Source organism: Petromyzon marinus, chromosome 5 (assembly GCF_048934315.1).
Source record: "Petromyzon marinus isolate PM22_M1 ecotype Great Lakes invasive population chromosome 5, UKy_Petmar_22M1.pri1.0, whole genome shotgun sequence".
NCBI classification, from domain to species: domain Eukaryota; kingdom Metazoa; phylum Chordata; class Hyperoartia; order Petromyzontiformes; family Petromyzontidae; genus Petromyzon; species Petromyzon marinus.
Window position 1 is genome coordinate 15929228 of NC_133671.1, and position 25167 is coordinate 15954394.

Genomic DNA, 25167 nt, shown 5'->3' on the forward strand with positions numbered 1-25167 from the left:
GATTGCTTATGCTGGGTCTGCATTGGTATGCATTACTACCATCCGTGTGTTAACACAAAGCCAACTTCTTAAGCAGCTGGTCCAAGATCCATACTGCTCCAGATGGTCTCCACGCTGCCTTTAAATTATAAGCAATTCAGCTGCCACTGCAATAATTTAGCACTCCTTCCAGCCAGCACCAGGGCCTTGGCACTATTCTTGTGCCGGAGAATAATAATTAATTAGGCAGAGAAAAACACCCACAATGGCAAGACTTTCCAAGCTTGTCTCCTCAAAGCATTTACAAAGTCTTTACTGAATATATATAAATTAAGTATTTTCCCTATCATGATTATTACAAAATTATGAATAGGAAACAATGTTGGTTGACCCATACAGTATCTTCATAAAAACAATATACAATTTTGGCTGCAAGCCATGAAAATTGTCCAAATAAATAAATAGCTAATTGTTCCTACATCGTCTTAGCATAATGGATGTAATATATGTATTTTCTCATTGTCAGTTTAGTTATTAAAAGGATGAAACATATTGAAATGTCTTGAAATCCCATAATGTATATATATTGGAGTGGTAAATACAGAAGTGGCATTATGATTTGGTAACAACAGTATTTTTACTTTAATCGGTGATGAACCACTGTTTTTAACAATAATCATACCACATTTTGCCAGAGGTAGTTATTAGGTCCGCATTTATCACTAACATAAAATCTCATAAAATGAAGCATCGTGTCTCTAAAGTGAATCGTTGACTTAAAAGAAAGTAAGTTCACGGTTAAAGAACCTGACAAACACGGGGGACCACTGTTTCATTAGTGTTTGTGTGAAAGAAATATCCTGCCACGGCACTAACTCTAGTGGTTTTTTTTGCTCAATCTAGTGAGGCACCTGGGATTATAGCCAGCAATAAAGTGGAGAGATACATGCCCTCCACAGGCCTCTGCTTCAAACACGCATGCTCCTGGCCATAAGCATACATTCTGGAAACATTCTTTTTATTGATACTTATTAAGGATTGTCATGCTTAGAGACGATTTTTTTTCATGCATGACCAACACAAGTTTTATATGCCTCATGAAATCTTAATGTTCAATTGTGTTCTTCCCAGAATGACCTTTTTCAATCTATTGAGGCACAATTATGCTTTCAGAACATGGTTAATTGCTCGCTTAATAGTAAAACAGTTGTTTAGTCCCATGCATGTTTGATGTCTACAAATGTGTGTATAAAACGTAACACTTGAATAAACAATGCCACGCAGCGAGCCATGCTCTCAATAACGAGCGTTTACCATTTTAAACAAAGGTGTTATGCTTGTATTTCATTCCGATTGCCTTAGTTTCAATATTATTAACATTGGTGTCGTCTCATCAACACAATGTATTTGACATACTTTACTAACATAGATATGGTAAATGTATTTCAAGAGCCACTCGTTATCCATATTTATGAGGGTAATTGTTTGACCTTAACTAATTTTCATAATAACCAAAAACCTTTATTACGAATAATATTGGTCGCGAAAGCCTACGTGTTAAATTAACTAATTTTCCTTTAATTTGCAAGCTTGTGTTTGGGTATTCATTGCACTTGATAGCAGAGGTACTTTCGTCAGCAATGCTGTGAGCAAGCAAGCACAGGGCAGCAGCTTTTGCCCTCTTGCTTCCTTGGGCCCGGACACCCAAAGCCAATCACCTGCTTGAGCGAGTGCAGGCCGTGCTGCGCGGTGGTGCTGGCGACGACGACGCCCGGCTCGCTGCTGCTGGCTCGTAGCGACAGGGAGAGGCCCGAGAGCAGCGTCACGTGCAGCCCGCTCACGGAGACCTTCTCCTCGCTCACCGTCACCGCGCGCTCCCCCAGCACGCCGCCGGACACAGGTGAGATTACCTGTGAAGCAAGTAGGCGAGAGTGATTATGGGAAGTTTGAGTTTTTTTCTTCTTCTTCTTCTTTTATTATTGTTGTTGTTGTTGCATGTGTCGTATCAAATCGAATTATCAGTACATTTGATGTTTGCACCATGTGTATAGCACAAGGCTATCACGAAGGTGCAATGTTTCACAGGTGGGTATAGTCTGCAGAAGTTTGACAGTATGGGACGATGTTTCTGTGTGGCATTCCCCAATTAGGTATTTTTCAAGTCATTTTCAAATATGGAAAATTTGGACCCTCGTGCTGGCTGGACATGACCTGTTATATTTTTTTAAATAATGTCACGTGATCTTCAGCGTCTATTGTGAAGTAGATCGCACATTTGTTTGGTTTATATGCCAGGGCTCGAACTACAAATCTCTGAAGCTAAAGGTAAATCATACACTACCCCTTGGCCATGTCTATACAATAATTTATATGTCACCCATCACGACTGACCGAGTGACTGATTTACATTTCATTAAACTGAAATGTGACACATATAGTCAAGTCTATGCTTGTAGCTAAAAAAAATGTATATAAAAAATTAGGTTCCAAAAAATTAGCGAACGGATTTTAATTGGGTTTACCTATAGGACACAAACAGACTAAATGTTAAAATTGCTTAAAATTTCATTATCAACACTTTAAAAATATAAAATAAACTAAAATGTCACTGATTTGCCCAGAGCCCCTCCATTGACAGTTGATGAACTTTTAATGGAAAGCTATTGCCTGTAGCACAAGGTAACTCAACATAATTTATTCAATAACACAAACTCTGCTTATGGGACTTAGAAAGTTCAAAGTGAACCAGTGTGTATCCACTCAAACAAATATTCCTAGAAGGCCCATGGACCAATATGAATAAATGTAATTTTCTTCTGTTTTTGATGGTGAAATAGACTTTTACCTGTTTTATGTAAAGGTCAGTCAGTTAGATTTTAACAATTTAAGAATGAAAGTTGGTGTTTGGCCTTTGAACATAGGTTAATCTGGCAGATGCAAGGATTTTCAGGAAAGATACGATACGCAACTTAGAAGTAAAAAGAAAGCACTGTATAACAAGAAAGCGCTGTAGATGAAGCCGAGAGGAGGCATGTGTATGAGATGATGACACGTAACTAAAGCAGGCAATGGAGTTGGTTCCAAAAGATCAGGAACCAAGGGGAAGACTTAAAACCAGATAATGGGGCACTGTAATTTCTTGGTTGTGCTTATTGTGCAACATCTGAGGGATATAGAAAAAGGCAGACAGTGATGGCAAGGTCTGGTGGCATTAGCCAAATTGGCCTTAACGACCTCGCAATCTTGACCTTAACCTTGCCCATGACCCAAGTCCCGCATACATGAAAATGTATTGTAAATTATTAAGACTAATACGGCTTGGTGTTGTTTTTGTGTTGATATTCTCATCATCCGATTTGTAAAACAATGAATCGAAACGATATCTCACCTTGGTCTAAACTAATTGATTGGTTCTGGATTCCTCTTGAAACACAATCTGCGTAATCACCACCATATCTAATGTTGTTAAGACAAGGGTTGTGACTGGAATATGAGTCAGATAAAAAAGGGGGGACATATTGTGCTAAGATTTTATAAATATGTAAATCAAAGCAAAATTTCTATGACTTACACTGTAAGGTGTCCTGTATGGTAGCATAAGTATATATTTGTACAATACTACTCATGCGGCTTTTCCTTAATGTTAATCATTGTAGTTGTTGCTCTGCATCTATATTAGCCATACGAAAGAATAATATCTAATAATATAATTTATGTGAAAGATTGCACCCTAACTAGAATGTATGTAAACTTAATTAAAAGGTACGTAACATTTAATATATATTTCTCCTTAACGCCTAATAGTTTATATATATTTGTGTAGTGGGCTACAATGGAGTGTGTGTAAATGAATGACACCTACATGTCCTATTTGAGGTGTTATACGTTTCAAGGAACATTTTCTCCATATAAGATTTGTCAATAAAACGGTTGTTTTGACAACAGTAACCATCTTCATCTTCCATAATATAGTATTTTTTTTATCTTCATCTTCCACAATAGCATTCCTGAATTAATGCTTTCGTGACTGCAGTAATTCATATTCTTAGTTCTTTCGGTAAAGTCACGTTGAAGGGAAACAATAAAATAATAAAATATACATAAAACAATAAAAATTCTCACGACGTTTCGACCATAACACAAACGGTCGTCATCAGGTGTGTCGGTTTGCATAAATTTATTTATTTTTAAACGGTGTATTTAGTTATTTATAAAAAACCGTTAGCGCCACGCGCAGCGATTTGGCAGTTTATTTAGAAGGACTAGTCCATCTATGTTCTGAAAAGAGGAGGAGGGAGACGAAACATTTAATGTATGCTGTCTGAAAGCCACTGTAAGCGTGAACAATCAATTAAGACCTGAAATGGTTTATCAAATCTTTCCAATGATTGCTAAGCCAGAATCCATCTTCTCGGTTGAAATTGTCTCTGTGCTTGTATATGTGGATAGCCTCATGAACGAATCTCTCATGGTAGCCAGATGGCTTACAAAGAACCTCTGTCTTGGAAAAGTCAATGTCATGTGAGCCTACTGAATTATAACAATGATCTGCCACGGCCGAGGTGTTGGTCCTACCGTGTTTAAGGTCTGCTTTGTGTTCACGAATGCGGTCCGAGACATGGCGTTTGGTTTCTCCAATGTAACTACTACCACAGAGGCAACTTAGTTTGTAGACACCAGGGTATTGTATGTCCGGAATCACATCTTTTACAGACGGAACCAGATCACGGATTTTATTTAATGTGTGGAAACGGACCTGGATCTTGTGTTTATTGAAGATTTTGGAGATCTTTTTTGTGATCCCCGCAATGTAGGGTAAAGTGATGGTTTTGAAAGGCTCCTCAAGAGGGTCCTTCTTCATGGTTTGAGTGATAGCTTTGCGGATTGTATAGTCGGAGTAACCATTAGCCTTAAGAGCTTGGTGTACGTGCTTGAGTTCACTGCCTATGTGTTCCTGGTCGGATATGCATTGAGCTCTATGATACAGAGTCTTGATGAGAGAATTCTTCTGTGATGGATGGTGGTGGGAATCCGGTTTCAGATAAGCATCCGTATGGGTAGCTTTCCTGTAGACAGAATTTGAGACTGACGCCATCCAGACTGCCACTCTGCGCCTAACCTTATGGAAGAGGTACGTGGATGACACTTTTGTCATCTGGCCACATGGCCGGCCTGCTCTAGACCAATTCTTCGACCACATCAATTCCATACACCCAGCCATCAGATTTACCATGGAAGTCGAAAAAGATGGCAAGCTACCTTTTTTGGATGTCCTAATTAAAAAGAGACCAAATGGTTCAATGAGCCACTCTGTCTACAGGAAAGCTACCCATACGGATGCTTATCTGAAACCGGATTCCCACCACCATCCATCACAGAAGAATTCTCTCATCAAGACTCTGTATCATAGAGCCCAATGCATATCCGACCAGGAACACATAGGCAGTGAACTCATGCACGTACACCAAGCTCTTAAGGCTAATGGTTACTCCGACTATACAATCCGCAAAGCTATCACTCAAACCATGAAGAAGGACCCTCTTGAGGAGCCTTTCAAAACCATCACTTTACCCTACATTGCTGGGATCACAAAAAAGATCTCCAAAATCTTCAATAAACACAAGATCCAGGTCCATTTCAACACATTACATAAAATCCGTGATCTGGTTCCGTCTGTAAAAGATGTGATTCCGGACATACAATACCCTGGTGTCTACAAACTAAGTTGCCTCTGTGGTAGTAGTTACATTGGAGAAACCAAACGCCATGTCTCGGACCGCATTCGTGAACACAAAGCAGACCTTAAACACGGTAGGACCAACACCTCGGCCATGGCAGATCATTGTTATAATTCAGTAGGCTCACATGACATTGACTTTTCCAAGACAGAGGTTCTTTGTAAGCCATCTGGCTACCATGAGAGATTCCTTCATGAGGCTATCCACATATACAAGCACAGAGACAATTTCAACCGAGAAGATGGATTCTGGCCTAGCAATCATTGGAAAGATTTGATAAACCATTTCAGGTCTTAATTAATTGTTCATGCTTACAGTGGCTTTCAGACAGCATACATTAAATGTTTCGTCTCCCCCCTCCTCTTTTCAGAACATAGATGGACTAGTCCTTCTAAATAAACTGCCAAATCGCTGCGCGTGGCGCTAACGTTTTTTATAAATAAATAAATACGCCGTTTATAAATAAATAAATTTATGCTAACCGACACACCTGATGACGACCGTTTGTGTTATGGTCGAAACGTCGTGAGAATTTGTATTGTTTTATATATATATTATTTTATTGTTTCCCTTCAATGTGACTTTACCGAAAGAACTAAGAATATAGCATTCCTGAAATTTGCATGTGTACAGGCACGTGGTTGAGAATGTGGCTTAACTTTTGAAATGCAGCGCTAACCTTAAGGTTGGTGGTTCCAGTTTCTTGCCCAATCACGACTGTTCCGCCACGGAGGTGAACGACCTTCGTATCTTCAGCCTTTATTTGCCTCTTTACCAGTTCGGTCACATCCATGAACCATTCTGGTCCGAGTAACGTTGTGATCTGATCCGTTCCATTGTGGCCGCTGGCGCATAGCTGTGTCCAAACGTGTAGCAAAGCATGCTGGACCTGCAGGGTGCAGCCTTTGATTTTCAATTCACTGTCCTCGTTCCCTTTACCTTCCCTAAGGAGAGAGAGAGTTCTTTGAAAAATAGATAAAGTACAATACACGAGTGTGTTTTCACAAGATATATATTTTACATCTCACGCAACCTTGTTAATTGCTGCCTTACATGTCGACTATCAATGAGTTCCGTTTTCGTTACAGAATCGTTGCTCACATGTTCATGAAAGTGATAACTCATTACAAATGTGTTATGATACAATTGGGTAATAAAATGTGGTTTTATAATCTTGAAAATAACTTTTGCAGGTTTTCTGTGTTCTTTGGTTATATTACTAAAGCCGTAATATGTTGTATTAGGTATAGTCTTGCCATCTGTGGAATAAAACCATGTTGTGAATTGTAAAAAAATAATTTCAGTAACACAATGTCCGTTTAAATGAAATGTACAGACTTGAAGCATGGTAAGAATCGTCACACTACTGTTGTTCATTAAAGCTGTCTTGTTTATACCGCAACTTTGAATTGAAACATACCTTTACAAAAATAATAAATAGTTATTCCTATATCAATGAGACTGGCTGATTAAACGCTTTCATGTAATTTGTTTTATACTCTCCAAAACTAATTAAGCATGGAGACACTTTAACTTTTATATTTATTTGCTAATCAAACGTATGATGCCCTGATGGTTTTAAACATCATAACTCCCTTAAATTTATTATGGGTGGTTTCATGTCAGCATACATTTTTGTTAATTTAAAATGTCATTAAATGGCAATTTTATTTTTCATATATACATACCACAATTTTCAATTTAAATATCATAGTATATTTACTGGGAAAAAAATGCCCATCAAAAAACCCACTTTCAAACATCACAGGCGCCATGTGGAGTGACACACCTGGTTTCAGCATTTGAACGAATTCCTTTAAAGGACATTACGTATTGTCAGTTTAACATGAAGGTTCTCGCGACCAATATTATCCATAATGGAGGTTTTTTTTTTGGGTTAGATCATGTACATATAAATGCCGTTAAACCCTTGTAATGTATTACTACATTAACCCTCCACCCAACCCCCCATGATCCTCGCACCTAATTGGCTCAAAGTGATGACATCACATTTACACCCTCTATTTAAGGCCGAAACAGAAGGATTCATCTACAATTATGGTTGTCGCCTGATGAGGCTGGATGTAATTACCGGCGAAACGTCATACTCGTATTGTAAATGTTGTGGGTTTACTCTCCAACACACCGGTGTGCTGAACTAGTAACTAAATGACATATTTTCTTTACGTGAAAAACCTTACGAATTGGCTGTCGGGTGGTGTCGAGTTTAACGACACATTTATGCAATTGTCAGAGGACAAGCTCTGCAAATGGAATGCAAACACTCCCGTGAATGCTTTGCAAATACTACTATCTTCAATACAAATGTAAATAAATGTAATGCACATCAGAATCATCATGGGTTAATCGTAACTTATGCAGCTCGTAAATGAGCAAGTTTAAAAGGCTCATTCTTTTCACAACTTAGCATTACTACTTATTTGTGAGACATGCTTTATGATTTGTTGAAAATTTCTCATCAGTGTCTTCATCGAATCTGAGCTGTGTAAATTTACATATTATTCAGGGGATAAACTGTTGTTTGCTATGTGCTATACACAACACTTCTAAACTACAAGATTTAACACGAAATATATACTATATTTATGTGCATTTACACAATACAATTAGCGATTATAGGAGCACTGTGTTCAGATCGTTTAGACTGCCGATGCAAAGTTTAGAGGAAATTATGAATATGGCCAGTTATGATGCAGATATCCTTTACGGTATGCACAGGAAATGGTATTAATTTGGCCGTGAACTATTGTGATATTTCGTACAAAGAACATTCAGTGTTGCTCTGGAAGTGTTCATTTAAATTATTAATCATCTGAAGCCTTTTGGCGCTCAACTTCTGGGTGCAAACCTCCCCAGACTGTGTTGGTCATGCATGTTTTATACCATACTTCACCACACTGGTCAGTGCGGCAGATCGTGAAGGGGGGCAGGTGGGTAAGATGGGAGGCCTGGTGGGTGACAGGGACTGGTTCAGACATCACTTCGATTCTCATCTGCCACTGCCCTTAGGAAACATAATCACTGCACCTCTACTGCCTACTAATGTAATTTTTATGACTATCTTATTTACCATCTTAACTATATTGTGCAAAAGTGAAAACGTTATGCACATACTATCATGCACGAGCATGGGGTGTAAGGTTTGTAAAGGGATTGCAGCTTGCATTGCCTTCCCTGTGCGTTTACTTGCGCGAGGCACGCCGCTATAATCCTCGATATAAAATTGGGTGCAGTGTCCAGCTCTGAATAGCAAAACGTTTCGGTGCGTTCGAAAGAGAACCATTCCACATGCCAACACTGCACTCACCGCACTTACAATCAACCAACCAACGCACTGTGTCCTACAAGACGTGATTGAAAACCCCTGTGCTCTGAGATACAAAACAATGACTCACGCTGATTAAATGGCGGTACAGTTCTACTTAGTCCCTCTCAAGCCCAATGCACTCGGTTCCACTGATGCTCTGAAGCCCAAAGGGGCTCTTTGTGTTGCTCTACGCCACGTAATCACAGCGCACGTGATTTAATTGCCTGGACAATTTCCCTAAAGTTATTGTTCCTCTGTGAAAACTTGTGGTGGAAGTCAGATTGGTGAAGGGGGGCCACAAGTTGGTTTGTACATGTTTGTTTTGTCGTAGTACGGAGTTAGACTGATGGCCTTAATCTATGTTTTCTTGTGGTTGTTGTTGTTGTGTACGGTGCTTTTTTCAGGAATATTTTGCTGGTTTTTTCATGGATTTTCTGTTTAAGATGTTTTTCTTGTTCGTGTTTTTGTTTTTTTGTTTGTTGTGGTTACACCCGATTCAAGAGCCGAATGGCTCACAGGGCTATACCAAAATAAATAAACTGAAAACTGAACTGAGAAGTATCTTTGGTGAATTTGGGGTCTTTGATAAAACACACTTCCATGGATTTCCATTTCGTAATTTTTTCTCCAGATTTCTCTGGGATTTATCTGATTTAGTAAAGTATATAGTTCTCAATTACTCATTAAACAATGTGGGTTTCAAATACTTTATCTGTAAAATCGAGAGTTTTCCCGTTGCTGTGAAATGTGTTAATTCTTCTTAGATATAATGAAAATATAACTGAATGTTCACTTTTTGTAGCATTGCCACTCAGTCAGGTCATAGACCTTTGTGAATCACCTTTTGCATCTTCACTCCCTGCTGACCTCTCTCACCCACCTGGAACATCTTTATCTTCACTCAAAATGTTTTCATCACCATAATCTTCTTCCCTGTCAATAACGATGCCAAACATTCTTTCTCGGGGTGGCATGATGCATCAATTCCAATTCATCTATTAATGTCCTATTATTAAGCTTACAATATATACATAAAATAATGTGTGGACGAATCTTCGTTTTTCAATTCATATTTTGTGTTTATAATCGGGTCATGACACCCCAGCGACTAATAGAGATTCTGCCATGTATTACATAAATTTTAGGAAAACATTTTCTTGAATCAGATCTCAGCAATGTATTGAGTTGTTATGATTCGTGAGGAGTGGTTGGGGGTGAGCAGGGGAATTAATTACTATAATAGCCCAGAAATGTGTGTAACACGCGTGACGTCACTCCACATGCCGCACCCCCTGTCATTAATAATAAAATAATCATGAGCGGGTGGATTTTTACACTCACGAGGAAGGTCGAGCGGAAATCATTTTTTACGCAAATTCGCTTCAAATATGACGTTTATTTATTGAAATGTAATCAAAGCAATATTTCTACGCAGCAACAAAGTGTAGTTGGTGTCTTTATTTTTTTCTTCAGCACTTGAAACAAAAGGTAAGTCTAATTTTTGCTTTTAAATTATGATAAAAGTAGCCTATAGTCCATCCAAGGGTGGGTGTATTGCAGTTAATCTGAAATATTTCATCGAAAATAATGACCCGCTCATGATTATTAATGAGGGGGTGGGGCCGGGGTCCACATGAGTGACGTCATCAGCTCATGATTATTGATGAGGGGGTTTGTATCTCGCGCGTGACGTCACTCCACATGCAGCACCCCCCGTCATTAAGAAGGTCGAGCGGAAATATTTTTTTCGCAAATTCGCTTTAAGTTTCACATTTCTTTATTGAAAGTGAATCTAATAAATAATTATACGCAGCAACAAAGTGGATTTGTTGTCTTATTTTTTTTCTTCAGCACTTGAGACAAAAGATAGGTCTATTTGACTTCTACATTTTGGTTAAATAGACATTTCTCGATGATCTTCTAGATATTGTATTGCAATCCAATTTATTTTAACCCCAGCGACCGAAAGCAGAAGAGAATAAAGTATCAGAGCAGTGAATTAGAACAAATTGAAGGTCAGTTATATACAATGCTACAGTGAAATGCAGTGACATACTTTCATTAAAGATTCACTGCCATTCAATTTACACAAGATACAATTATACTCTGCTCATTTTTTCTCGTAAATATTACAGCTTCGGTACTCGGACGGGCAAAGAAGCTAGTTAATCCATATTTGCACAATTCAATTTACAAAACATTATCACCGTCCATCCTTCCATGCTGATTTTACTCTCTCTCTCTCTCTGGTGTTAGTCTCTCTGCTCTGCTGCTTAACACATGTAATGACACACAACACGATTTCCTTGTTTGGGGGGGGGGGGGCCTGGCAATTCTTAATTAGTTTACCTTTTATCGTAAAGAATAGGCACCCGCCAATTCTTGATGGGGCTCAGCTGGCCGTCGGAGAGCTCTATGTGAAGAGGCAGCTTGGGCAGCCAGACGGTCAGGTCCAGGGAGGTGCGCAGGTGTTCATAGCTCACTTGGAGTCGAGCCCTGACAGAGCCCCTGCTCTCGTTTCCTTGCACGTACGCAGACTGGCAGGCCGAGGAAACCTACAATGCAATACGAATTATTGTACGTCTCTAGAAGAAGGCTGATGGGGGAAAAAAAAATCTTTCCCGTATGAGTTTTTTTTTTTAAGTCGTACTATAAAGGGGAGCCACAGCTGCATGATTTCAATGCGCATTGTGTGTTAACAAAAAAAAGTCAATAAGCATTGTACATTTGTACTTGCGTTCTTTTGCGAGATGCTGATTGACACCGGCAAAAGTGCCAATAATTGCAATTTTTCTACGGGGACCTGAATAGGATAGCGAGGTAATTTAGTTTATTTGATTGGATATGTAGGCTTTTATATTTGTGTCAATAATGAAAGCTGAAAGGTGCAGCCCTGCAATTACTTACACCACTGTCGGTGGAAGGGCCACGACTAGAGGGAGCTCTAGATAAACCCCTCTTGATGGTATTTTTGGCCTACTCTTTCATGCTGGTCACTTCTTGGAAGATGTGGTAGTATCCACATTCTAACCCACCAAAATGGACCTGCTGATCAAATAATTGCATCATATCCGAATTAATACATCATTGAAAAATAGCACCTGCGGTGTTGATATACTAACTTCTTAATAAAATGCACAATAAATGTATAGTGCGACCCTTATACAAAAATAAAAAAAACACTATCTTGCATAAATGTATACGAACAATACGTTGTCAACCACATTATGCGTTTCGTGAGGATAATGTGGAAAAGTTGTTTTCAACCTAGAATTAGCATGTACTTGGCCTTTCGAATGTAGCAAATATTATTTCCAATATTTCCTTTCTTGCAGTCTATTAACAACATGTGAAGCGCTTTGAAGAGTTGCCATCTGACATGCTATGTGAGATGTACTTTGAGTAATAATTGGGGAGGGCATATAGAATGGAGACACTTTGTGAAGTACTATTATTTGCCCTAGACATGCCAATCGCAGCACATTAAACTTGTTTTAAAATATATATTTGTTTAAAAAACACAATATCAAAGGAAGCATGTAGAGTAGGGGAATTTTAGTTCTTTTTTCATAAAAAAGCCTTTTCAAGTCTAGCACAAGACTTTGTGACACAATAGCTCCAATTAAAATGTACTGACTCCATGTTTGATCCAGAAAAAATGCAGCAAGATCTGGAAGAATCTGTCCACCACAGGAGGCCCATGTGCGAGCTTAATTAATAGTTGATGGGGCTCCACGCTTCAGGCCTGACTGTCTTTATTTATACAAGCTGGCACGTAATTAGCAAGTAGTCCCCTGCAATGTTAATTAAACCACACAAAGACAGCGGTCAATGGGTCACTCTGACTATGGGTGCAATAAATAAAAAGCCTAGGGGTCTTTCAAGTGTTATATTTTCTTTAAGATCTGAACGGGGGAATAAAAAACATTTAGCAAATGCATCGCAGAAGACATTTAAATAAAATGTGGCTTTGATCTTCGAGGAACAGCTTAAAACTGTAATCTGATCCAAATAAGAAAAATGGTACCTATGGATATATAATTATTCTAATGATTCGGAACAGTGTTAATTTATATAGTTAAACACATAAACATTTAATAAAAAGTAAAAATTAAAACGTAGATAATAAAAAAAAACACTAAACTTACCTTTTTTGGCAGGTAAAGCCCACTGAGCTAATAGCTCTTTTTTCAGAGGCGACCTTTTCACACATGACAGCTCATCGAAGTGGCTTATCACATGCAGAAATTTATAGTAACCAAATACGCTACACGAATTACTCTACAAATGGAAGACAAAACCGGAGGACCCAAAGAAAAATCCCAGCGACCACAGGGAGAGAGAACATGAATTCCAAATATACAGAGACATCCGGGTCACGATCGAACCCAGTAACCTCCTTCATACCAGGTGAGGGAGATAACATCTCACCATCTTACTGTTTAAATATAAGAATTATAAATTGTGATGGATTAATTTTGAATACGTGGATCGTTTGTCTGACAGTACAACCAATACTAAGGCGAGTTTGCACTGCTGACGGATTTATTTCTATTAACAGGTAAATTACAAAACACGAGGTCTGTTTTTTTTGACAACTACCAGTCACTGAGGCTCGTCAAACGCATAGGAGTGTGACTATGATTTCACGTGAAAGAGTAAATGATACTGTACCTTGATGACATGTTCGTCCTCCGACTGGCAGTGAGAGCGCTGCGTTACGTCTGACAAGGTGCCATTTGCTTCCAGCATAATGACTCTGAGAGGGATGTTCACTGGCCTGCCGGTCAGCACGGCTGTGTTCACCAACTCGTGGGACTGTCAAGGGAAGGCACCGTGAACAGAGAATAGGTTATACCGCACACAATGCGTATGGGAGGAACAATACACAGTGCTTTTTTAATGTAAATAGTACTAACATTAATTATGTTAATGCATATGCCGTATCAGCCATGTTGCTCAAAGCCTAACGTGTTATGATTTAGAGCCGTTTGTCAATCCACTGATGGCTGAAGACCTCCAATGGGCTCAGCACTTGATCATAATTCACCAGGGGATTTTTGATTTAAAGCTTTCGTGACTGCAGTAATTCATATTCTTAGTTCTTTCGGTAAAGTCACGTTGAAGGGAAACAACAAAATAATAAAACCGACACACCTGAAGACGACCGTTTGTGTTATGGTCGAAACGTCGTGAGAATTTTTATTGTTTTATATATATTTTATTATTTTGTTGTTTCCCTTCAACGTGACTTTACCGAAAGAACTAAGAATATTACCAGGAGATGTTGTGGCTGGGAATCAAAACTCGGGTCACCAGGTTCATAGAGCAGTGTGCTAACCACTCCACTGCCAACGTGCACCACATTGCTTCATGGGGACGTTTGTCATGATTATTCCTCTGTATTTGTATGTAACATGGTAGCGATGCCTGATTTTAAATGTAACGTCTAACTGCTCTTCATTTTGGCACTTAAAGCCAATATGTTGACGAGCCCTTAAGTTGGACAGTCGATCACCATAAACACTTGGTGGGAAAAAGCAACAATGTTCGCTACATATATAACCTTGATGAATTACAATTATTGTTTGATCTGGTCATTATCATGAGCACCTTTCCGAAATTATTCGGCATACTTAATAATAAAACTTGCCCTGTGATTGAAATGGAAATTATATAATCCATATATATTAACAGCAATGTAAAAATTGGTCCTTGACAAAGAGGACAGATTGGAAACTAGCCACTACACATAAATGTGTCATGAACGAAAAATCAAATAGTGTAACTGCACTGCAAATGAAACACAATTCAAGGACATCTTGCTTAACATTAAGTGGCTAAATTGGAACTGGCCCTAGCACATGGCCTGAAGGGTAAACTACAGATGGACAATGAGATATACTAACTGGTAACCAATAGAAGGGTATTGTTAAATCACAAAAATACTACAGCTATGTTAAAGTGATGGGTCCAAGACATTTTAAGTTAGCGGGCAAGAGTAGCAAAAAGTTAGACGGTTAGAGGGAAGGACAGTTCGTTGGAAGAGACATTCTCCCTGCAGTAGATTGAGAATTGCTAATGGATGTGATAAACACAGATGCCTTGTTATAATTTAAATCATAAACAGGAATATAAGCAGTGTATTTAAGGGAAAACTGAAGTTCCATTATTCTGGGAAAACTGACATCCATTGACATTGCAAATGGGGAGAGTAATACAGTACTTGATTTTCACATTTGAATCATCATGTAGTCTCCATATATATAAAAGGCAAAGTTGTGATTATGTGTGCCTGTCCAAAATGTTTAGCGTACTTCCCGACATGCAACAAACTTGAAATTTGCCATGTGGGTAGCTTCCAGACTGTACACAATGCAAAAAGTATAAAAATATACTTTTGTACTTTGTGGGGAGGGGGCCGCAATAATGGATATAATATGTTGCACGGCAAGTGAGCAGTGACGTCACATGTGATGTCACCCGCATGCAGCAGCGTCACGCAGCGTGCCTGCTGACGTCACGCATCTCCCCCCCACCTTCCGCGTAGGCCGTGTATTACTGGTAGGAAACGTAATGGACTGGAAGCCCAACCGGGATTAATTCACAGGAGGCAGGGGATTAATTGTGGATGTCTGTGGATGTCTGTCCACGTGGGAGGGGTGGGGCTGGGTGGAGAGGGGAGGGTAGGGACGGGCTGGGTGGGGAGGGGCTGGGTGGGGAGGGTGGGGAGGGGCTGGGTGGGGGGTGGGAGGGGTGGGGCTGGGTGGGGTGGGGCTGGGTGGGGAGGGGCTGGTCACCCCGTGGTGCCCTTATAACACATTCCTGCGGAGGGGGCTGGTAGGAGATTTGAAGTAATTATGAAGTAATTATGTACGGATATTTAAGCCAAACTTGTTAGGGTCGTGCGCAGAAGAAAGCAAAATGAAAAGTGAGCACAATTATAAAACGACGCCAGAAAGTGCAGTGTATTATCCCCTGCCTCCTGTGAATTAATCCCGGTTGGGCTTCCAGTCCATATAAGGGCACCACGGGGTGACAAGCCCCTCCCCACCCAGCCCCACCCCACCCTGCCCCACCCCTCCCACCCAGCCCCACCCCTTCCACCCCCCACCCAGCCCCACCCAGCCCCACCCAGCCCCTCCCCACCCCACCCAGCCCCTCCCTACCCTCCCCGCTCCACCCAGCCCCACCCCTCCGACGTGGACAGACATACACAATTAATCCCCTGCCTCCTGTGAATTAATCTCGGTTGGGCTTCCAGTCCACTACGTTTCCTACCAGTAAAACTCAACGTTTAACCTACTCACGCCGGCTTGTGCCCGCCCTCACAGTCGGGCATATTTGTGGAATACACCACGTGGTGCCGCCGTTGACCCTGGCCACTGACCGAGCAACCCAACGTTCCTACCAGCTCCCTCCGCAGGAATGTGTTAATCCAAGACAAGAATCCAAGTCTCGGGCGAAGCCGGGTAGTAACGCTAGTCATCCAATAATGAACACTTCAACATTTCAGAGAGTTGTATGACATACAGGCAATAGGCTTCATTCAGTAAAGGTGAATGAACAACTTCACCAAGGCATTCTGTGATTGCAATTTTAATCCAAAACTTAATTGTCTCTCATCAACTTTGCACCGACCATAAGCTATGCAAACTGTGACTGGATACAATTATTCAGGAGCCCTGACAATTACAAACGCCTTAGATAATTCTACGTAATGATAATGTGCAATTATAATTAGTGTAATTATATATCTGGCCAGCTGGCACAGTGGGTAGACCATGCAGGTCATTTAAAATTATTCTGAGTTCAAATTCCAGTCAGAAATTAACTTCGCCCATCATCCCCGCAGGGTCATAAAACAAGTATCATTGTGGGAAGTCAACAGTGGTATTCTATAGACATACTTGCCCCTACCATAGGAACGTCTAATTTCAGCCATTAGTTCCAAGGCTGTAAATGGATGATGAGGGTCACTCAGCACCCATTTAATCAGGAAACCAATTTCACTTCTAAGAGTCATTCTCACTTGAATATCTCTTGGAATATGCTATACGTATGATATCTACATTTAATGAGTTTTATACTGGTCCGAGAGCACATCTACCGAAGATATGGAGCAATGAAATCAGCTCGCGTGCGGGAGCTCGGTGGATTAATAACCAGAGGATAGTGAGAGATTCCGTTGTATTGGGGAGGCCTTCTTCCAGCAGTGGATTGACCATAGCTGATGATTATGAGTTGTATACAAAATTCATTGAGGTAAATATTGATTAGATTTCTTGAAGGCATTTCCATTTTTGCTCGTTTCCTTGGGTGTGAGGGTTATAAAACAGTGCAGACACATGTTGGCAACATTAGGTATTAATAAACTCCTTTAAAAAAAGTTTTTTTTTAAACAACGGTTTTATTAACTTCGTTTAACTCACGGTCGAGAAGTACGTTAATGATGCGGCACCTGCTCCCACATCAACGCTTGAATTAATGTATTACTTTAGAAATTAATCTTCAATGTACAACTTTTGTTTGTGTGGAGTGAGGGTGCTCGTAATTCGTTCACACGGAGCAGGCGCGCCTGAGACGCGTGGCACCTGCTTCTTGGGCGAGGAAATCCGAGAGTTTAGGGACCGCGGCGTTTTTTACCTACACAAATAAATAAATAATAAGGCGTCCATACAAAATGTAAATTGCTTTAAAGTAGCGAATTAATTGTATAACTGATTTTGATGCAGGCATGCATTGTCACCGGATCTGAGAACGTGTGCACAATTTGGAATTGATTGGACAACAGGAAGTGGGCTAAATTTTGATTACAAGATTTGACCACGACACAGGAATCAAGTTAAGTAAAACCGTTGAAGAAAAACGAATTTGCACTTGTTATTCAACTGCACAAACACTCACGAGTACGCACACAGAAGCTCACACACTCGTGGTCTGACACGAGCAAGGCGGTAAGTGGAAGTTATATTTAAATAAATAATACCAACAAAGTTTCCTGTTCTTTTTTTGTAACAGCTGAACGAAGAAATTGATAATCAGCTTCCTTCAACTCATTCACATATTTAATACTGGTAGGAACCTCCTGGTTACACCAGCCCACAGGGGATTATTGTGTCTGTCAGTCCGTCGTGCATCCAACAATGGGAGGGGAGGGGCTGGGTGGAGAGGGGAGGGTGGGGAGGGGCTGGGTGGGGAGGGGAGGGGCTGGGTGGAGAGGGGAGGGTGGGGAGGGGCTGGGTGGGGAGGGGAGGGGCTGGGTGGGGAGGGTGGGGAGGGGCTGGGTGGGGAGGGAGGGGCTGGGTGGGGAGGGGAGGGCTGGGTGGGGTGGGGAGAGTGGGGAGGGGCTGGGTGGGGAGGGGCTGGTCACCCCGTGGTGCCCTTATAAAACTCAACGTTTCACCTACTCACGCCGGCTTGTGCCCGCCCTCACAGTTGGGCATATTGGAATACACCACGTGGTGCCGCCGTTGACCCTGGACATTGATCGAACAACCCAACGTTCCTACCAGCTCCCTCCGCAGGAATGTGTCATCACCGAGTAATGTGGTGGCACTCATATTCACTGGTGGCTCTCAGCAAGGGGTTTACATTCCACTTTCCCGTGGCACGGTTCAGTCGACCATAGGACAGTCACCAATGAATATTCACACAGTGCCCCTCATTTCATTGAGCCAAGAGAGACGATAGGCTGAGTCAACTCTAAAACTGGTATTTAAATTCACACCCTTCGAAATATAACATTGAATAACGTAGTACATTTGGTATTTGCGCCATTTTTATACCGCGAAGTTTTACAGATGGATGTCGTCTGCCGGTAGAGGGTGAAGTGATGTGGATTTACAAAATCAAGCGATTCGTGAGTAACATTCCAAATTTGGCATACTTTTCAGTTTCATTTATTAGGTATAGCCCTGTGAGCCATACGGCTCTTGACTCGGGTGCAACCGCAACAAACAAAAACATGAACAAAGAACATCTTAAAGTGACTACACGCAACATAAAAATCCAGGAAAAAACAGCAAAATCTACTTGAACCATGACACCGGCAGACATGGCCTATTCGTTTTAAAATTATGTCATGGGATCTTTATCATCCACTTGGTAAATGCACCCACAGAAAACCACGAACATCTGCAACAAGTCGTGCGAACGCGGTTACTGATCGTCCACGTGACCACCTTGACCAATGCACGCCAGTCCTGATTGTGGAATTCAGATGAAAAAAAAACTTGACAGCACTACGCATTATCGATGCGTCTTGGAACTTGACTCATGAAACGTCCTCGAAAATATCGTGGCGGAGTGACTGTATGTCTAAATAGTGTCCACTCAAACATCACCGCATGCAGTCATTAACGTGTCAGCCTATGATCGTGTCTCCATTTACCGCCGTTCTATAGCCTCCGACACCACTTCCCCCCCTCCCCCAATCCTAAACCATAACAGTAAATCCTATCTCATCTCCATATTTCCCCTGAACCTTCTCTGGCTGCCACTTACCCTCCCTCCTTGCCCACACCCCATCTCTCTTCTTTTTCTTTGAAACGAGTGACTTTTAAACTCGGTGACTGATGATAAACGGGTATTAAATTAAAACCTGTTTGCACTACCATTGGTGTTATAATTCTGTATTTTACGCTTCCGTTGTCTTTATTTAATTCTGATGATCTATTACTTAAAAACAAAATATTTCCCTTGCAAAGGAATCCAGGCCAACCAAAGGGAATGTTATACAGTATTTTGCACCCATGACGCTTACCACGTCCGTATTTTTCTGAAACTAAATTAGGTTAAATTTTGATTTAAAGCTTTCGTGACTGCAGTAATTCATATTCTTAGTTTTTTCGGTAAAGTCACGTTGAAGAGAAACAACGTGACTTTACCGAAAAAACTAAGAATATAAATTAGGTTAATCGTGATTTTAAAAAAATATTTGAGGATGGAGAATAACCACAGGCTATAATGCACTTGTAATGAAATGTGTTGAGATTATGATGGGGTTTTTTCCTCCAAATGAATGTCCACATCTTTGTTGAACAAACATTTGACTTTGGGATCACTTACTGATAATATTTAAATCACATTTTATTACTGAGAGCGACTTTAAACAAAAAGTGACGCTTGGACTAACTTTTTTTTGCAATTCATAACTTGTGACAGTGCAGTATCCTATGGTAACATTATTACAAGATTGAAGAGATCTTGTATAAAATTCTACCAACCACATAATTCTCTATGCATAATAATAAACACTCTACAGTGAATTCAACCACGGATATTTTATATTAATTACAAAAGTCGAGAAAATATTCTTCTCAATGTAACCCTGATGTGTCCCACTAGTAGTGCATTTAAAATGTAAACGTTATAAAATGTGTTCCCTTTCAGTGTAAATATGTTTATCTCGGCTGAATTAACTTTTGATTTAAAACAAATGACCAAAGATGCTGTACGCCAGAGAAACCAATTAAAAGCAAAATACAATTGCACCGTAATGTTCAGGAATGGCCCTTAGCAATACCTATATCAAGATATGGATATAAACACCAGCTAGCGTATAAAACAATACCCCGATTTATGTCTCCCCCTCTTACGCCGTTTTGCAGATACGTCATCAATTTATTAATACCGCTACCCGATTTGCATCATCTCAACTCACACTCATGTAGCTGACAGCATCCACCTGTCCTTTCTCGTATCCGCCGCCCATCAGCCTCTCAACCTTCGCCTCCACCTACCCACGAATGCACCCGCGATGTAAACCCGGGGGTATTACTCTTTTACTTTTGTCACACTTGGGCCTTGGATGGCTAAACAACAGGGATATATGTTTAAAATATATATATTATTTGTCATATAGTCTGGAATACAAAACCAACTTCAATCCGCATGTATTACATATTCATATTGAGACTTACGTGGGATGAGGGACGCAAATTAGAGCAACAATGAGGGCCATAAAATGTTAATTAGTGAATCTGGCATACAGTTCTATGCATGAATGCGCGCACACTCAGACATGCACAAACACATGCGGTCCTCACAAGTGAGGGCACATCATGTCAATGTTAGGATGGATGATGAAACGTGCATGTCTTTGTCTTCATATGTCCCAAGGAAAACGTAAAGGCACCGTCATGATTTGTAAAATGCATGGCATGGTGTAAGAGTATACATAGCCTCTATCTCTAGAGTGTCATCTTTAAATTAATCTGTAAAAGTTCATGAAAAGTAATTCAACTTGCCCCTGCATTCCTCTCTGCCTCTATCCGTTATTTTGGTCTATTTTTTATTCATGTGCTGCTGCGTTTATCACATGTATTGTCGCTCTTTGTTTTGCTCACAATCCAACCGAAAGTTGCAGAGTCATCATTTTCCTGTGGTTGCTTGTACGTGCGAAATAAAAGTAATTTTCGCAAAGTGTTTCAGTCACTACAAAAGTATTTTCAGTTTGATGAATTTCCACATAAATTGCACCACCTCCATTGAAACATAATAACTCGACTTTAAAATGTATTCAATAAAAACACATTTCTGCCAGCACCTAGTTGCCCACGTAAAATGATGTAAGCCTAAATTTGTCTGAAATTTCTTCATATGCAGTGTGACATTTTAAATGTGGGAATCGGACATCACGGTGAAGACATTTATTTTCTGCCGGTTCTCTATTGTACTGTGAAAAAAGTGGTTTGGATATGCTCCTCTAATTCCCATTATATTTACAAGACAAATGCTGTGGCAGCCAGACGCCAGGAAAAAAAATATGTACATTACAGCATGCATGCCAGAATATTAATGCTATCGTATTCTTGGTTCTTTCGGTAAAGTCACGTAGATAGAAAATAAAATAAAAATGACACAATAAAATTAAAATAGATAAAGTAAAATAAAAACGAATACATTGAAAAATGACAGATAATACAATTAAATAAGATAAAAAATGAAAATGAAAGCAAAAAAACCCACGACATTTCGATCGCAACACAAGCGATCTTCATCAGGGGGAGACAAAAGAGGGGGGCAAGCCTCCAAATGCAGCTGCTAATAAAAGGGCTTTCAAAGTGGGCGGGGCAGCCAGCGCACATGTCGGAGACAATGGGGGGAGGGAGGGGGCAGAGACAGGGGGAGAAAGAGGATGGGTTGAGATAGAGGTGGAGCTGAAGGCGCGGGCGCAGTCCAAGTGTGTTAGATAATGGGGGGAGGAAGAGGGTAGAGATAGGGGAGAGAGGGGGGGGGGTAGAGATAGGGGGAGAGAGGAGGGTACAAGGAGTACGTTAGACAATGGGAGGAGGGAGGGGGCAGAGACAGGGGGAGAGAGGAGGGGGGGGGGTAGAGATAGAGGTGGAGCTGAATGCGTGGGCGCTGAACAAGTGTGTTAGATAATGGGGGTAGGAAGAGGGTAGAGATAGGGGGGAGAGAGAGGGGGAGGGTAGAGATAGAGGGAGAGAGGAGGATAGAGATGGGGGGGGGAGCATTGCACCTCACTACACCCATCCACACTGATGATGGTAGAGGTTGACAAGAAAACACAAATCAAATCATGACCCAAAGTGGTTGATGACATATTTCCAATGATTGCTGAGTTTAAAACCATCGTCTCGGTTGAAATTGTGTCTGTGTCTGTATATATGGATGGCTTTGTGAACAAATCTTTGTTGATAACCAGTCGGCTTGTAAAGTACCATCGTCTTAGAGAAATCAATTTCGTTTGAGCCAGCCGCATTAAAGTAATGATCAGCCATGGCAGAAGTATTGGTCCTGCCGTATTTCAGATCTGGCTTATGATCACGAACACGGTCCGAAACATGTCGTTTAGTTTCCCCAATGTAACTGCTACCGCAGCTACAGCTTAGTTTGTAGACGCCGGGATATTGCATGTCAGGAATCTTGTCCTTCACAGATGGGGTCAGAACACGAATTTTATGTACTGTGTTAAATCGGACCTGGATCTTGTGTTTGTTCAAGATTTTGGAAATCTTTTTGGTTATCCCTGCTATGTAAGGCAAGGTGATGGTTTTGATTGGATCTTCAGATGGCTCCTTCCTAACGGTTGGGGTGATGGCTTTGCAGGTTGTGTAGTCAGAAGATCCATTCGCCTTGAGAGCCTGGTGTACGTGTTTGAGTTCACTGGTTAGGTGTTCATGGTCGGAGATACATTGAGCTCTATGGTGTAGCGTTTTGATGAGGGACTTCTTCTGGGATGGATGGTGGTGGGAATCAGGTTTTAGGTGGGCGTCAATATGGGTAGAGTGGCTCTTTTTGATTAAGACATCCAAGAAAGGTAGCATGCCATCCTTTTCTACCTCCATGGTGAATTTGATGGCTGGGTGAATGGAATTGATGTGGTTGAGGAATTGTTTCAGAGCCGGTCGGCCATGTGGCCAGATGACTAACGTGTCATCCACGTATCTCTTCCACGAGGACGGGCGTAGAGTGGAAGCCTGGATGGCGTCCGTCTCAAATTTTTCCATGAAAATGTTGGCCACAACCGGAGATAAGGGAGAACCCATTGGGGTGCCTTCAGTTTCCTTGTAGAATGTTCCATCGTAGAATGTTTATTTTATCTTATTTTATTTTTTTATCTGTTATTTTTTATTTTATTTTCTATCCATGTGACTTTACCGAAAGAACCAAGAATATGAATTCCTGCAGTCACGAAAGTTTTAAGTCAAAATTAATGCTATCATTTGCTGCAGTGATTGGGCTTACCATCAGTGTTATAATAAAGCTGAATAATTGAACAATACCTTTCTTTTTATTGATAGGGATATTTCCATTTTCAGAGCAATGAACAATCATTTTTAAAAAAATTAAAATACCAATCAAAACATTCCTTTAATGGGCAATTAAAACGAGTGTCATATGCTTGTCATTGCCTCCTTGTCAAGTTGTGAACATCTTTTTTGGAGTTCGTGACGTTTAGTTTGCAACAAGGTGGTTTCAGTTTGCCAATCACTATCTTGTATGAAAACATTTTCGAAGAGATGTAATTATAATTGACCATTATTCCTTCCCACTGTGATTCATAGCAATCGTCTCTTTGTGTGGTATGATAATAAACAACTGACAAGGAATTCTGATTTTTCAATATGTAATGATTCTTAAGAAGATAAAAAATACATTTATTTTGTGGTTCAATTGCATTTTGTATTGGAGTGGAACTCTCAATATTGGAAAAGAGGCATTATTCCATAAACTTTGTAATAAGCGTTTCTCATTCGAGGGCACTTTCATTTCACAAGATTTTTTTTCTGCACACAATTCTCTACAATTAATTAATGAATCAAACGAATCAAAATGAAAAAAAACTCAATGCAATCACTTATGCAGAATATGTTTTATGACGCAAAATATAGTAGCTAACTCTTTGGTTCTTCCGGTAAAGTCACGTAGAAAGAAAATAAATTAAATAATAGAATACGACGTTTCTATTGCAACACAAGCAACCGTCATCAGGTAGAACTGAATTTGAGAAAGAGACAAAACACAGACACGGAGACACAGACAGACACACAAGCAGAGAGAGACAACACAGAGACACACAGAGAGAGACACACAAATAGAGAGAGGGAGGGGGGGTGTGGCAGAGAGAGATGTGGGTCTGCTGGAGCAGAGAAATCAGCATGTCAATGAGAGAGCTGTGTGGAAATCTATCCTGAAGAGGCCGGGGGAGAGAAAGAGCGAATGGACCTATGAGAGCCTGGTATTTTTTTAGAGAGAGAAATAGGCAGTTTGAGAAAACAAACTTAGCAAATAAAAATTGGAAATGTAATGCTAATTTCTCTGCTCCAGCAGACCCACCTCTCTCTCTGCCCTACCCCCCTCTCTCCCTATTTAAACCCATGACCCAGAGGCATTGGGTCTCTGTGTGTCTATGTTGTGTGTCTCTCTGTGTGTCTCTGTGTTGTCTCTCTCTGCTTGTGTGTCTGTCTGTGTGTTTCCGTGCCTGTGTCTTGTCTCTCTCTCAAATTTAGTTCTACCTGATGACGACTGCTTGTGTTGCAATAGAAACGTCGTATTCTATTATTTAATTTATTTTCTTTCTACGTGACTTTACCGAAAGAACCAAAGAGTAATTCCTGCAGTCACGAAAGCTTCAAATCATAGTAGTTAACT

General features: G+C 40.5%; 1 protein-coding gene across 2 annotated transcripts in view; it reads right to left on the minus strand.

Moving 5' to 3' along the window:
* Nucleotides 1–25167, minus strand: part of LOC116939132 (transmembrane protein 132E-like) — a 261164-nt gene that overhangs the window by 22079 nt on the left and 213918 nt on the right. For both annotated transcript variants that reach the window (XR_012937220.1, XM_032947154.2), the window contains exons 5-8: nt 13720–13863; nt 11395–11600; nt 6397–6661; nt 1698–1889 (exon numbers count right to left, since the gene is read on the minus strand). Coding sequence is in view for 1 of the 2 variants with exons in the window: in XM_032947154.2 (XP_032803045.1) it covers nt 1698–1889; nt 6397–6661; nt 11395–11600; nt 13720–13863 (807 nt within the window). In the remaining variant the exon portion in view is untranslated. The remainder of the gene's footprint in view (nt 1–1697; nt 1890–6396; nt 6662–11394; nt 11601–13719; nt 13864–25167) is intronic.